This window comes from Vombatus ursinus, unplaced genomic scaffold (genome assembly GCF_900497805.2).
Source record: "Vombatus ursinus unplaced genomic scaffold, bare-nosed wombat genome assembly UNPS02014803.1, whole genome shotgun sequence".
Classification (NCBI taxonomy): Eukaryota; Metazoa; Chordata; class Mammalia; order Diprotodontia; family Vombatidae; genus Vombatus; species Vombatus ursinus.
The window spans coordinates 692,506-708,265 of record NW_020954581.1 but is presented as its reverse complement, the minus strand read 5'-3'; the positions used below and the strand labels follow the sequence as shown (position 1 = coordinate 708,265).

General features: G+C 39.1%; 1 protein-coding gene across 2 annotated transcripts in view; it reads right to left on the bottom strand.

Moving 5' to 3' along the window:
* The window catches only part of ZNHIT6 (zinc finger HIT-type containing 6), a 75,242-nt gene that overhangs the window by 58,095 nt on the left and 1,387 nt on the right, over positions 1 to 15,760 (bottom strand). For both annotated transcript variants that reach the window (XM_027873932.1, XM_027873933.1), the window contains exons 4-7: positions 12,112 to 12,177; positions 11,916 to 12,022; positions 11,738 to 11,823; positions 9,362 to 9,465 (exon numbers count right to left, since the gene is read on the bottom strand). In XM_027873932.1, the coding sequence (XP_027729733.1) occupies positions 9,362 to 9,465; positions 11,738 to 11,823; positions 11,916 to 12,022; positions 12,112 to 12,177 (363 nt within the window). The remainder of the gene's footprint in view (positions 1 to 9,361; positions 9,466 to 11,737; positions 11,824 to 11,915; positions 12,023 to 12,111; positions 12,178 to 15,760) is intronic.

The following is a 15,760-nucleotide window of genomic DNA, read 5'->3' as shown; positions in this document are numbered from 1 at the left end:
ATATTAATGTAGGTCTGGATGGCTGAACTTAGAAGCACCACAATTAGGAACACCATAATTTTATGAGAACTAAGCATGCAATTCCATGGTTCCATTAAAAATATCAGACTTGCTATTTCTTTACAAGAAGGACATCTAGTGGCTAGCCTCTAAACATTCCTAATAAATATCTAAGTTAATATATATTTCTACATTGATAATTTTTATATAAGACCTGTAAACCTTTATTTTCCAAAATGACAGCATACAAACACCATGCATGCACACACATGTGTGTATGTGTGTGTGTATTCTATTCTAACTTATCAACAGAAACTCCTTCATAATGCCTGGTTTACATGCTTATTTTCTTTATTATAGGTTTATTAATGTAAGAAAATTTCTTTTGGCGCCCTCAAATTTACAATTTCTAAGAGGAAAAAAAATATTTGAAGCACTTTCCATTATAGTAGAAAAAGCACAGAATTTGGAATCAGGAGAATTGGGTTAAATACCAGACCTCTGTGTGACTCTGAACAAATCACTACAATACCTGGTATGTTTTCCACATTCTGCAAAAGGGGGTTGAAAATACTTTACATTATATACTTTACAGTACTTTATAATACATATACTACTTTATAACATCTAATAGGAGTGTTGTCACTAAAGTGCTCTGTCAACCTTAAAATATTATTTAAATGTGAGCTACTGTTATCAATCATTAACAGTTGGGCAATGGGAAATCATTGAAGGATTTGGGGCAGAAGGGTGATATAAGACCAATACAGAAAAGTAACTAATTTGGCAGCACTAGAAGATATGGACTGGAAGGACAGTGAACGAATGTGGTAGGTAGTTCTTAACAAGGACTATAAACAAGGGTAATAGCAGAGTGAATAGGAAGGAAGAGAAAAATGTGAGACTCATTGAACAGGCACATGGTTCTTGGCAACAGACTGGATAACGAGAAAAAAGCGTCTGGATAAGCCAGTTTTGAAGGTGGGTGACCAGACCAAAGGTTGTACCATTGACAAAAAACAGGGATGTCAGAAGGAAAAGTATGATATGAAATGTAAACTGTTCAAGGAAAGAGTTGAGCCTTGTTTAATTTTGGTGCATCCCAAGTACCTGCCACACACGAAGGCACCAAATGTTTATGGAAACGGGAACTGGGAATTACATTCATAAAGGTGACAGACTCAAGTCATAAGAATGAAGCCACTGCCAGGAGAGCAAGCATGGAGAGAAAATGAGATGAAAGGATCTTGGGAAAGACCAATGCTAATGGCAGGGAAGAGCTAATGGGTCAGCCACGGTGACAAGGAGTAGTGGTAGAGGAGGACAGAGGGAGAAGCAGAGAGCAGTGCCCCGGAAACCCAGAGGAAACATCAGCCACAATAAAACCACCTTAAAATTAGGACAAAGCTGTTTCCTCACAAGAACTCTGTAAGCTATTAGGAAGAAGGGTAAGGGATGGTACAATCAATAGTGCTCAATGCTGGTGAGGGGGCAAGGATAACAAACAAGACTTCAGCAAAGCGTCTGTCCAAAGTCTCTCCTGCTATCTTTGTGGAAGATGGAGTGTGAGCTCAAGAGTGATGCAATTGGGTATATTTGCAAATGGCAAAATAACCAGATCCCAAGGAATCATCAATAGGTCAGTATAAACTCAAAGGAAGTACTCTAGTGCAATGCCTCAGGCATCTGACCTTGGTCATATACTGTTCAACATTTTCTAAGTGAATGAACACAGATGGCATACTCAACAAATCAACAGATGTCAGAAAAACAGGCTGGATGATCATCAGGATCCAAAAAGTTGTGGACAGGCTACAACACTAAGACAAATCTAATGAAGTGAAATTTAACAGAAGAAAATGAATAGTACAGCATTTGCGTTTAAAAAAATCCACTTCACAAGTATGAGATGCTAGAAGTAAGCTCAGACAGCAGAATGGAAAAGATCTGGAGGTCTGAGTGGACTGCAAGCATAACATGTCAAATGTGCAACAATACAGCCACCACCTCATTTGGGGGTGGGGGGTGGGGGGGAGGCAGAACTAAGAAGGAAGAGTTGCAGGAAGCAGCGTAGCAAGGAGATCTCCTCCCCAAACTACTCCAAAAAGATCCAGAAAATGCACCAGACTAAATCCTGAGGGGAAATTCAAAGAAAAGTCACAGTGAATCATTTATATAGTCCATATCTGGACAGGGAGATAGAGAGGTTTGTGGACACTGAGGATATGGTCTGGCCAGGTGTGTATAATGAGGAGCACTCTAATGGAGGGAGAAACTCTGCATCAGGACAATGGGTCACTGATCCTTACTGGGGCATCCCCAGATCCATGCCAGGATACCACAATGGTGACTGGTGAAAACTGGCAGCTTTGTTGCCCATTACCCACTTCTGGGTCCCAGATACAGGATGGACATGGGAAGGTACCTGGGAGCCCAGCCACCCCACCCCCTCCTCCTCCCACCCAGTGGTCTCAGGCTGTAGGCCATACATCCAGAGAATGCAGCAGTGGTGTGGCTCAAGCCTCAGGCCCAGTCTCAAGCCTGCAAAGGAATAGCCAGGGCAAGAATCCTAGATCAAAGGGGAGCCTGCAGTTTTGTCCTTCTGAACCAGCAGAGCTTTCTGGCTGGCTAACACGAGCTTTGTCAGGTAGCATTCTGACCCAAACCCAGCATGCAGAGTTCAGACCAGAGAAGGCAGTGATCAGACTTTGCCACAATGAAAGCTTGCAGGCCCACAGCCTGAGCTATCCCTTATATCCTAGAACAACACAACACTTACTATCCCAAGAAAGCAGCAACAAAATAGCCCAGATTTTCTCTACAAAAGTGGACAAAGCCGACCTTAACATCAAGTCTGAAATCAGGATGCAGGCCAGAAGAGGGCGCAAACAACAACAACAAAAAAAAAAAAATCCCACAATAAAAAGCTATTACAGTGACAAAAATGTTCAAAGACACAAATCCAGAAGAAGAGAATAACTCCAAAATATCAGTAAGAAATGCCTCAAACTAAAACAGAGCTTGGGCACAAATTCAACTAGAATTCCCGGAAAAGATGAAACAAGAGTTAAAAAATTTTTCTGTCAATGAAATGAGAGCGCTACAGGAAAAAAAATGGAAAAGAAATGAGAGCCATAGAGCAGAGAACTGGAAAAGAAATTAATATTATCATCACAAGAGGTAGAACCCTCGCCCACGCAATGAACTCCCTTAAAATTAGAATGGATTAAATAGAAGCCAATGACCCCACTAGACCAGAAATAGTAAAACAAAGCAAAAAGACTGAAAAAATAGGAAAAAATGTCAAGTTGTCTAACTGCAAAAATAACTGACCCAGAAAACAGATTGAAGAGAGAAAATTTAAGAATCATTGGATTGAATGTATGACCAAAATAAAGGCCCAGAAATCATATTTCAAATTTTAAAAGAAAACTGCCCAAATCTCTTAGAACCAAAGGGCAAAGGGCAATTAAAAAGAATCCACCAGTCACCTCCAGAAAGAAACCACAAAGTAAAAAATCCAAGAACATTACAGCCAAAATCTAGAGCTTCCAAGTCAAAGAAAATATACTGCCAACAGTCAGAAAGAAATAATGTGAGTACTGAAGAGCCACAGTCAGGATCGGCCACGATTTAGCCAACACCAATATGAAGGAGTAAAAAGTTTAGAATATGACATTCAGAAAGCAAGCAAAGGATAGAAGCTTATAGTCAAGAATTACTTACTAGCAAAACTGACTGTAAGTTTACAAGAGATAAAATGGACCTTTAATGAACTAAGAGGACTTCACGCATTCCTGATGAAAAGATGGGAGCTACATAGAAACTTTTAAGTTAAAATGTAGGAGTTAAAAGAAACACAAAGGATAAACACAAGCAAACAAAGATGAAGGACGAAGCAAGAAGATGATACTTATGTGTCCCTTATGAACCCTACCATCAAAGGTCATAACAGAAGCCCTGGGAATGGTTGTTATGGAGTGATAATCTTAGAGAAAGGAAAGGAAAGTGAAGAGGAACAGCCTGGGAAGCAGAGAAAAGAAGGTAAGGGCACACAAATAGACATCTACATAAACAAGGAACAAAGGGTAGGAGGGTTGGGGGAAATAAGCTGACCCTTGAATATCATTCTCATCTGAACTAGTCACGGGAGGTTAAGCACACACACTCATATAGCTGGGTACAAACACATCTCACTCAGCAGGGAAACAGCAAGAAAAGGGGAAAAGGAGGAATCAGACGGGAGATTACGGGAGGGATTCGTCCTAAGCACGTATGAAAATACTTACAACTTTCTGAGGTGGTAAAGTATGGAATTTCATCAAAGGGTACTCATCAACTGGGGAATGACTGAACAAGTTATGGTATATAAACATGGTAGGACACTAATGTGCTGTAAAAACTGATGAAGTGACTTGTTTCAGAGGAACCTGGGAAGGTTTCACAGGTCTTTTGTAATCTGATGAAGAGTAGAGTGAACAGAACCAGGAAAACGATTTATACAAAGACAACCATATGGTAAATACAGACAACTCTGAAAGAATTAGGAACTCTGATTAGTGCAATGACCACCTACGGTTCTAGAGGACTAATGATTAAACACCCCACCTTCTGAGGGTGAGGTGAAAGGACTCAAGAAAATAGAATGAGACAAATATATTTTTTGGACATGGCCAATGTAGAAATCCATTTTGCTTGACTATACTATTTATAACAAGAGTTTGTTTTTCCTTTATTCTCAATGGCTGGGGTGGGGTAGATTTTTGTTGATTGAAAAAAAAAATTTAAAAACAAAAAATGTAACGTGCTCTTGGGTTGCAGAGGGAGAGACTGTCTCCACTAAGGGAGGTGATAAGTTCTGCTTTAATCTGCTCTAATAAGACTAGATCTAGGGTAGTAGGTTCAGCTTTGGATGCTATGTTTCAGGGAGGACACTGACAAGATGAAAAGCAACCCAAGTGGTGTGATCAGGATGGTGAAAAGCCTCTAAGGAAATGGGGATGCTGAGTCAGGAGAAAAGTAAGCAGGCCCACCCTACTAATTGTCATGAGGTGATTTAGGGTCAATCTGTGGATCTTTACTGGATCATCACCCATTACTCACACTGACTGAAAATGGGAGCAGCGCCCCAGGACTCTACCCTGGGCACTCTTCTCTATGCTCTCTCACTGGGGACCTTGTCAGCTTCCATGGGTTTCATAATCATCTTTATGGAGATGACTCCCAGATTTATAGATCCAGCCCAAGCCTCTCCTAGGCTCCAGTCTGGCATCACCAAATGCCTACTGGACATTCCAAATGGAATATTTTACAGTCATCTCAGACTCACATTCAGAGCAGAACTCATTCTCTTTCCTCCTTTTCTCTACTCACACAATCACCACCTTGGGTAAGGGCCTCATTGCCCTTCATCTGGATCACTGCAACAGCACCTTAATTGGATTCTGCCTCAATTCTCTTCTTTCTCCAATCCACCTTTCACAGAGCTGCCAAAGCAAAGGGCTGAGAAAGTCACTCCCTGCCTCAGTAACATTCCAGTGGCTCCTATTACCTCCAGAATCAAATATAAACTCATTTGGTGCTTAAAGCCCTTTACAACCTGGCTCCGACCTACCCTGCCTTTCCAGTCTTGTTACAAATCATTCCCCCTCACGCACTCCACAGACCAATCACTGGTCTGCTCACATATGATACTTGGCTCAAACACCACCCCTTCTATAGGAAGCCTTTTCTCATCTCCTGGCTGCTAGCATCTTTCTCCCCAAATGACCTTGTGTGTGTATTTAATACAGACACATTGTCTCCACCATTAGAAGGACTTTCACTTTTGTTTACTCCCAGTGCATAGCACAAGGCCTGGTATAGTAGGCTTTCAATAACTAATAAATGTCTGAATGAATGACTGAACTGATGGGAAGTGTTGTTCTGCTTGACCCAAGATAGAATTAAGAGCAATGAGGGAAACCTGAAGAAAGCTAAAGATTCAGATGTGATATAAGGAAAAGCTTCCTAACAATTACAGCTGAGATACTTTGGGAGGTAGAGATTTCATTTGCCTCGAATAGGTATTTAGGTGAAAGCTGCCGACTTGCTGGGTATCTTCAAAATGATCTTAACAGGATATAACATAGGTTGAATCTAAAAAGATCAAATTGAAGAGGTAAACATAAAAGTCTTATGCTTGTGAAACTGATTTTTTGAACCTCAACATGCTTATATTTATCCCTATTAAATATAATGCTATTAGATTCAGCCCAGTTTCCCAGCTGGCCACAATACCCAACTAAGCTAAGCTTTTACCATAAGACCTATAGTGAAAGGGAGTAGCAGATCCCCTCCTCCCTTTTACTCGAGGCCTTTAAGCAGTGCGGAGAACCATTTGTTGGGGTATAGAAGTGATATTATTCTCAAGTATGAATTAGGCTAGATGGCCTCTGAAATCCCTTCCAACTCTTAAGACACTAAAAAAGCAGTTAGAGGAGACAATCAGTGACCTCAAAGAACCACAGGGATGGAAAAATGATTACGGAAGGTTGACAAGAGAGCAAACACTATAAAAATAGAGACATTCACTCAAGAAAACTGGCAGCAAAAGAGAAGCTTTAACAAGTATATTTTAAGTAAGCTATTACATACAAAGCACTGTGCTAGGGTACTGGCCATACAAAGATGAAAAAGACATGTCCTGTAGTCAATTTTACAATGTAAAGGGAGATGAGACATGAATACACAAAAATATGATACAAGTTAGAATGTGGGAGAGGGTCTCACAAAGTACTCTAGGAAAATTCAGGGAGTGATCACTTATTTAAAAATTTTTATTGATGTGTTTTGCTTTTACATTACAAACATTTACAGTTTACTCCCACTTAAGGAAACATCTTTTGTAACAACGTAAAACAGTTAAGTAAAACTAATGATGGAGTGACCACATCTGAAATTGGATGCAACATTCCCCATCTGTAGCAACCCAATTCTGCTTTTAAAATACTGACAGAAATAATTTTCTCTCTCCTACTGGAAAAAAAAGGTGATTCAGAGAATGGACAGATAGCCTCCTCTGCTCTGCTTTTCTTCAGGGAAAACTGGCCTTGGAGAGAAATGGAAAGGACTAGAGAAGGAATTCTGAAGATATCAACAGAAGTTATTTTGACGAAGAGAAGAGGAGGAACAACTTCCTAAAGTGATGCTGTTACTTAACAGGAAACAAATAATCGATATAAAGAGTAGTATGATCCTATAATGATACCATCAAGAGATAGAGCCTAGAATGAGCTAAGGACAAAAGAGCTTCTGAGACGAGTTGGGCTAAGGAATCAAGAAGGATGAAAATGAACAACAAGGCGGAACTACCCAATCTCATCTGGCTTTGGTTTTCTCTTCCATGGACAGTGATAGTTAGACAGGGAAGAGACAGGGATAGAACAGTTAGTTAACAGGGACTTGTTGGGTATCTTCAAGCAGAAGGCTGGGTGACTACTTCTTAGATATATTATAACAAGGAATCCCTTTCCTTGGTGGGTTCAACTAAATGGTGGCTGAATTCTCTTCAAATTATGCCAGTCTGTGACTGTGTGACTTGAAATAAAAGATAAGTGAAGAGCTGGCGAGAGATCACCTCACTCCCCTCAATGAGTTCAAGTCACAAGCCCTCAATGATCTAAAACTCAGGGTACTGAGAATTGGTCATTTTTTAAAAAAGATCATGGAAAATAGAAGACATTCTGAAGCAAAAAGTAATTGTCCCCGTTTTAAAAAAAGTGAATTATGTGTGGCCTACAAATCACACGTTGATAACCCTGCCTTGTATGCCAGGCAAAATTCTAAAATACAGTCTTAGAGGGACAGTTTCTGAGAACTCAGAAAGAGGAGCTATAAGCAAAGAAAGTCAACATGTATTTATCAAGAACAGGCCATGCTAAGACCAACCTCATTTCTGTTTCTGATAGTTTAATTTGACAGGAAAGATTTAGGGAATGGTGTACACGTAACATATACAAATTTCAGGAAAAACATCTGATATCTCAAGCTAGCCTTCTAGACAAGGAGGAGAGATGTGGGCTGGATGATATAGGTAGATGGATTTGGAACTGCTTGAAAGACAAGTTCCAAAGAGCAATGAAAATTGTCCTCAACACCTATGCTCATAGTAAGAAATTTCAACATTATATGCTGCTCCCTTACATATCCTAAAATTCCAGTTCAAAAAGTACTCAACTCCGTCGACATGCTCAACAGTGCCTCAGCATTATATAACACAATACAGCGACGGTCTTTCCTTTGACTCTGTCATAACCTATGTTCAACTTCCATGTTTGAGAACTCTGAAGTCCTATTATCTGGTCATGCTCTCTTATCGTGCTATCTCTTTGCTACTCCTAAATTTACTTACTTAAGCCTTCTTTCTCACTGTGACCCCCAGTCTTTCAACCTCTTATGAACTTTCCCAGGTCAACATCTTTGCTACAGCTACACTCGCCACTCTTCCTAATCTCAAAATCTTGATGAATTAATTCAATTTTACATTATGTTTTGCACACAAATTCCTTGTATCTTTATCTTATTGCCTCCTGTGCCTTGCTGAAGTCCAATACTGAAATATTCCCACCAGCTTCTCTGTTCCTATCCACATGCAGCTGAACAGAGCTGAAACTACCGGGTCCACTACAAATTTAGGTTGTCTAATCTCAACCGGGCCCTCACTACAGCAACGCAATGCTCCTACACTCCCCTTCTTAACTGATCCCTTACCCCACTCAACACAGCTATTCCAAACCTTGTACTCTCTCAAGCCTCACACACCACCTTCTCACCCACCTTCTCAGGTGATGACTTCACATAGCAACTCAAAAAAGAAAAGAAAAAAAAACCAAGCCATCTGAAGAGTCTTCTTCTCACAATGTCCTCTTCCTTTACTCTGGTCTCTCATGAAGAGGTGGTCCTTCTTGCCAAGGATAATCACTGTACGTGTATCTTTGATCCCTTGTCTTCTTCAGCAGATTTCCTTCCTACCACCTCTCATTCTCTAAACTTTAATCTCTCCCTATCTTTTTAATTCTTTCTCTGCTGCCTAAAAATATAGTCAAGTTTCTCTGATCCTTAAAAAATCCTCAATAGACTCTACTGTCCCTCCAAAGGCCCTCATCTATAAAATAAGGAGATTTGACTCATCACCTATAATGCCCCTTCTGATTGAAGACCATATGACTTCTAAAGCACTTAACACTGGTCCTCCTGCCCAAGAACAATTCATCTTCATAGTCTACTTCATTAGTGTGACAAAGAATAGACCATACCTCAAAAGTAATTTATTAAATAAATACACTCATTTAAGACATTTCTATAGCAACTAGATACTTACTTCCTATCAAACACTGTTGAATTCTCTCTTCTTTTGGTGAAGCCAATTGGTAAAATTCTTAAGTCAATATTGTGTCTCCGTGCTCGGTTTTTCATGTAATTTAACTAATTGAACAAAAAACAAAAATTAAAATCAAAGAGCTTAAGCAACTTCAAACCTGAGCTAAAACTTTGAAAAAATTATTGAGGGTGCTAAAATGAACTCTCAATTATTTAAGAATCAGTATAGAATCCATAACATTCTGGTCTCTTTTTGCTTGCACTTTCCTTTTGGCCACTTCTTATTAGTACTTCCACTAATAAGCAAAGGTCAAGGAATAAAATTGAAACTGGCCAGTTTTGCTACTCTTAACTCTCAGAATAATTCTGATAAGGACAATGAAGTTATTTCGTTAGAATTAAGAATTTTATTCAATAATTCATAAACTCTATGCTCTCAAGGTATAATAAAACTGTTTTGTTATTTTTAATAATAATGATTCACATTCTGAAAGTTTTGAAAAGCATTTTTTCCTATAAAAAGTGAGAAAAGTAGTATTATTCCAATTTTATAAATGAGGTAATTGAGTCTCAGAGAAATTAAATGACTTAATCAAAATCACACACCTACTGTCAAAACCAAAACTAAAACCTAAGTCTTCTACCTCCAAAACCAGTGGAGTTTCTTATTTTAACATTATTAAACGTAAAATTCCATATTTAATACTATTTATTGGACAGCAGAATTTTAGTATGAAACAGGTACTATAGGGGTACCTGGAAGTAGTACGCTTTGTTTAATTATACATGTAACAAAAGCACTTAGTAATAATAAATGCCTTCCACCAATAAAATGAGTTATTATGATTCTGAATTATCCATGGCCTGAGGTAACTCCAAAGTAAACTTTGTCATGTTCATCTCATTAGTAGTTTAATAGAGTAAGCATGTGTCATCAATGTCCAATAAACTTTGCATAACTGGTAGTATCATTCTTTTCTGTAAAAAGTCAAAGACCCACTTGGATTCAGAAACAACTATTGAAAGGTAATAATGACTGTGAATACTAAGGTATAATTAAAAATGAAAATCCCATTGGGTAGATAGGCAGTAAAGGGCTCTGTAAACCTTAAATATGCTATATTGAAGCTGCTGTCAAACTACTCTGTAGAAACTTCAGGGCTAAGGACAAGAAATTCAAATGATTCACTGAAAATTTTTCCAGTACCTAAAGTTTAATTTTTAATTTAAGAAGTTATGTATAACTTTAGGCCTTTTATTGTTAATCTTACCTTCTTAATACTCCAGCCCATTAGTGCCAAATTAAAATAGAAGATCACCAAACTGTATATAAAGATCCCCAAGGGCTGCACATCATATATTAACATCATCCTTGTTCTACCGTATTTTTATTTACTGTTAAATTTTCCCAATCACACCTTAATTTGATTTAGGCTTGGGTCTGACACCTCCACTCTACCCAATTCTCTAAGAATGAAATGTGTCAGCCTGAAGTGATAGAGTCTAGCCACTCTAAGAGTAATCTCATTTTTAAACTTAATGGTACAAAGTCCTAAAAAAAATTAAAATTTAATATTCCATAGTAATCTTTCTTTCAGGCACTATGCCCTCTTATAGCTCTCTAATGAACTAGATGGTACAAGAAAAACAGTAACAATAAAATTTGTGGGAGAACAAATTTTTTAAAAAATATCATATGCTAAAATATCATATGCTACTCAATAGAAAAATAAATAATATTTGTGTTGATAATTTCTGAACATATTTTATGTTCACAGACAGTTGTATGTCACAATGATGAGCTTCAATTTTATAGTTATTTTAGGAAAAAACTTCACAAATCTGGAGCATACAGTAGTGGAAACAGCACTAGATTTTCGAACAGAGGACCCAGGTTCAAATCCTGGTTCAGCTACTTATCACCTATGTGACCTTGGAAAAGTCAACTTTTATAAATCAGTTTCCTTATTTGTAAAATAAGGGAATTTACTGACTCATTGTAAAGGTCTCTTTTTGCTCTAAATTCTAAGCTCCTATGAAAATGAAATCTATTTAACACTCAATTGCTGTGGTTACCTTCCCTTAAGTTGTTTTTCAGTCATGTTTGACTCTCTGTGACCCCATTTGGGGTTTTCTTGGCAAATATACTGGAGTGGGTTGCCATTTCCTTCGCCAGTTTATTTTACACACGAGAAAACAGAGGCAAACAAGGTCAAGTGACTTGCCCAGAGTCACATCTAGTAAGTGTCTCAAGCCAGATCTGAACTAAAAGGAGTCTTCCTGACTCCAGTCCCAGCACTCCAACCATGTGCTACCAAGCTGCCCCTCCCTTAAGCTAGTTTAAAATAATAAGCTTATTAAGATAAATGAAACTTACAATTCTATTTGTTGAGGGTCTTTTCAAAAAAATATCTCTAGCAATGTAGTCAGCTGATCTTCCCACATCTTCCAAAAACCTATAATCTAAAATTTTCAAAGTACAAAAATCAGGTGACACAGGCCAAAGGAAAAGATGCATCAATTAGTTACAAATAAGATGAGATATTCTGCCTTACCACTTAGAAGATTAATTTCAGTAAACTGCTTTAATGAAACAAATGCTGTCTTCTCTCGAATGCCATTGCACGTAAGCTCTGTTTTGTGTTTCTTCACACAGGCTAAACTGAAAAGGCAACATACAAAAACTTTGCATTTTCATTTGGAAACATCAAGGGCCCACGCAGCAGGAAGAGGATTAAATCTATTTCATACCTGCAGGAACATTTCATACAGCGTGGACACCTGTACTTTGCTTCTTCTGTACCACATGTTTCACAGCTAAAAGAAGCAGAAAAACAAAAACCATTCAAATAGGTATAATTCTTAAAATCGCCAAAGTTGTAATCTACTTGTAGATGGGTAACTTTACACAAAGAACTCACACACTTTTATGATTCAGGCATATGCAAAAGTAACCCTTTGGTGTAAAAAATAAAAAACATTAAAACCACTTCATGGCAGTTCATCATTCCCCTCCCAGCTCTGCTTAGGATTTCTCAGGAACTTGCTCTCACCCTGCCTGCCCCCTTTCCCACAGTTAAGAGCTTCCTGGTACTTCTATTTTTTAAGAAGGGACCCAGGATGGTTGGCTTTCATTCCCCTCCTGGCTTTGCTTCTGACTTTGCAGACACTAAGTCTATGTGGACATTCCCCATGTCGATACCATCTCTCTTTTCCTCCAACTCCAGCTCCCTTTCATATTGTTTTCTCCACTTAGAATGTAAGTTCCTTGAAGGTAAGGAGTCTTTTTTTGGCTTATATTTATATCCCCAGAGCTTAGCACACTATTTGGCACATAGTATGTGCTTAATAAGCATTTGCTGTCTTAAATCGTTAAGGGAGAGCTTTTCTCAATTCCAAGCAATTTCTTCTTTGGTCAGTCAGCTAGTATTTACTAATCTCCTACTCAGTGAAACATGGAATGTTGTGCTGGAGATACAACAAAAAACAAGACAGTCCTTACTCTCAATGAGCTCACAGTATGACAACACAAGGAGACAACATGTAAGCAACCATATACAAACAAAATGGTACAAGATAAATTGGGCTTCACCTCAGAGGAAAAAGACTAAGATTAAGGAGGACTGGGCAAGTCTTTGTGCAGAATATGGGATTTCAGCTGGGATTTGAGGAATGCCAAGAGGCACACATGAGAAGGGAGAGCTTTCCAGGGACAGGGACAGTAAGCCAGTGAAAATGCTTTGGGTCAGGAGACAGTTTCTTGACCAATACACAGCAAAGAGACCAGTGTCACTAGGCTGCAAGGTTATGTGTGGATGGGGGTGTAAGGTCTAAGAAGACTGGAGGCAGGTCATAGAGGGCTGTACAAGCCAAAGAGAAGATTTTATATTTGTTCCTAGAGGAGACAGGAAGCCACTGGAGTTTATGGAATAGGGGGATGTCATGGATAGACTTGAACTTTAAAAGGAAGATGGTTTTGTGTTGAGGATGGACTGGAGTAGGGAAGGGTACTGCAACAGAACAGGGATGAGGTGATGAAGGCCTGCACCAAGGTGGTGGCAGTATCAGAGAAAGGAAGAGGGGGTGTATAAATGAGATGTTACCAAGGCAGAAAAAAAAGGGAGATGACAATTGACTGGCTATAGGGAGGTGAGAGGGAGGAGTCAAGGATGACACCTAGGTTTTGAGCCTACGTGCCTGGGAGGATGGCATCCTTGGCAGTAACAGGGAAGTTAGTTAGGAGAGAGGGTTTGCAGGGAAAGATAACAAAGTTGTTTTTTGGTTTTGGACATATTAAGTTTGAGACAAGACACCCAATTCACTACATCCAATAAATGGTTGGAAAGGCATGCACTGGAAGTCAGGAGAGAGGCCAGGCCTGGGCAAACAGATTTGAAAATCATGTGGTCAGAGATGACGGTTGAATTTGTAGAAGCTGAGAGGATCATCAGTGAAATAGTATAGAAGGAGAAGAGAAGGGGGCTAAGGACAAAGGTTTGGGAGACACCCCTGGTTAATAGGCATGACATGGAAGAAGATCCAGCAAAGAAGCCCAAAGAGGTCAGACAGGTAAAGGAGCAGAACCAGGAGTGTCACAAGAACCTAGAGAAAAGAGGGTGATCAATGTCAAAGGTGGCTGGTCAAGGAGGAGGGAAATTGAGAAAGGACAGTAGATTTGACAATTGAGATCACTGTTAATTCTTCTGGGAAATTCTCTAATAGCAATTAGAATAATAGTATTACTAGTTTATGTGGATCAGGGAAAGATGATCCACTCATTTTCCAATCCTCTGAAGTTTATTAAGGAAATCAGATAATTCTTTCAATTATTATTGTCAGATACTTAGTAGCACTATGCAGAATGGCTCTAGCTCACCTACAAGCCCAGAGTTAGAAATATAGATTAAATCTCCTATGAAGAGAAAAAAAGTTTTCTAAATTTATCTTCTCTCTCCAGAAAAGTATTGATCAAGGACGCTAACAGTGGTAGTTGCCAGGCTTGAAGCCAAATTAAGAATGTAACAACAGACTGCTGCTAATTTAGGAAAGATCAATGCTTCCTTCTCCCTTCCAACCACTTTGACCTAATACCTCCAAATGAACTACTAGGTTTTTGTGGTGGTGATAGATGAGCCACCTGTTTTCTGGACAATAAGATTCTCTCCCCCCATTTCCAACCCCTCACCAATCATTTCCTTTTTGTTTCCTGTCTCATTACATGACAACACTCCATTACTTCCAGTGTTTGTGATTTCATCACAAGTCTTCTACAGCTTAGTAAATGACCTTTGCTGTGGCTGCAACATTTATCATCTCGTGGCCAACCTAGATAATGAGTCTCTTTCTATATTGGCAAGGCTGGGCCTCAGACAAGCCATATGTGTCTGTCATGGCAGCTGTATAAATCATAAAAATTCAGAACTGGGACTTTGGTGGCTGTCTAGCCCAGACTATACTGAAAGGAACCCCTACCACAACATACCTGACAAAAGATCATCCAACTTTGCTTGAAAACTTTCAATGAAGGGGAACTACCCACTACTTCCAGAGGCAGAGAGCCTAGCCCACTTGTTAAATTTTTCCTTATAACAAGTCTAAATTTTCTAAATTTGCCTCTTTGCTATTTTCATCAGTTGTGCCTTGTTCTCTCCTCTAGGAGAGTGGTGTCAAACTCAAATAGAAATGTATTGACATCATTTGTTACACTGTATTTTTTATTTATTTTGTTAAACATTTCCCAATTACATTTTAACCTGATTCAGGTAGCACTAGGGAGTGTTACTGGGAGCAGCAAGGTTGACACCTCCGCTCTAGGGTGCATTGTGGGTAAGCTATATTACTAATGATAATCCTGCGGAGGATGCTATCCATTTTACAGATAATGAAACTGAGGCAGATAGCTATTAAATGTCTTGCCCAGGATCATACTGCTAGTAAGCATCTGAGGCTGGATTTGAACTCAGCTCTTCCTGACTCCAGGTCCAGGTTCACTGTACCACCTAGCTGCCTGTCTACTGTAGATTAAATTATAATTCAAGATGATGAATGTAAATAAAACCCTACGTAGAAATGCAGGTACATTTTCATCTAAAATTAACCCAGCTCCAGACTACAGATTCTTTATTCACCTCTCTCCACTTTCAAAGAAGAAGACACAATTAATAGAAGTCAATTCATTTCAATTCAATAGAAGTTAATTCATTTGGCCTCAAGGTCTTCAATTCCCAAGACATGCTCCGGACTTACTTCCTATCCCTGTCCTCCTCCATCCCACTCTTGTTCTTCCCCAAACTCCACTGATAACACCAACGTCAAATAATGCTACTGTGCCTGACAACCCAGCGGAAGCATCACGAACCCACGAGTGTTTTAGGATATGTAAGGGAGCAGCATATAATGT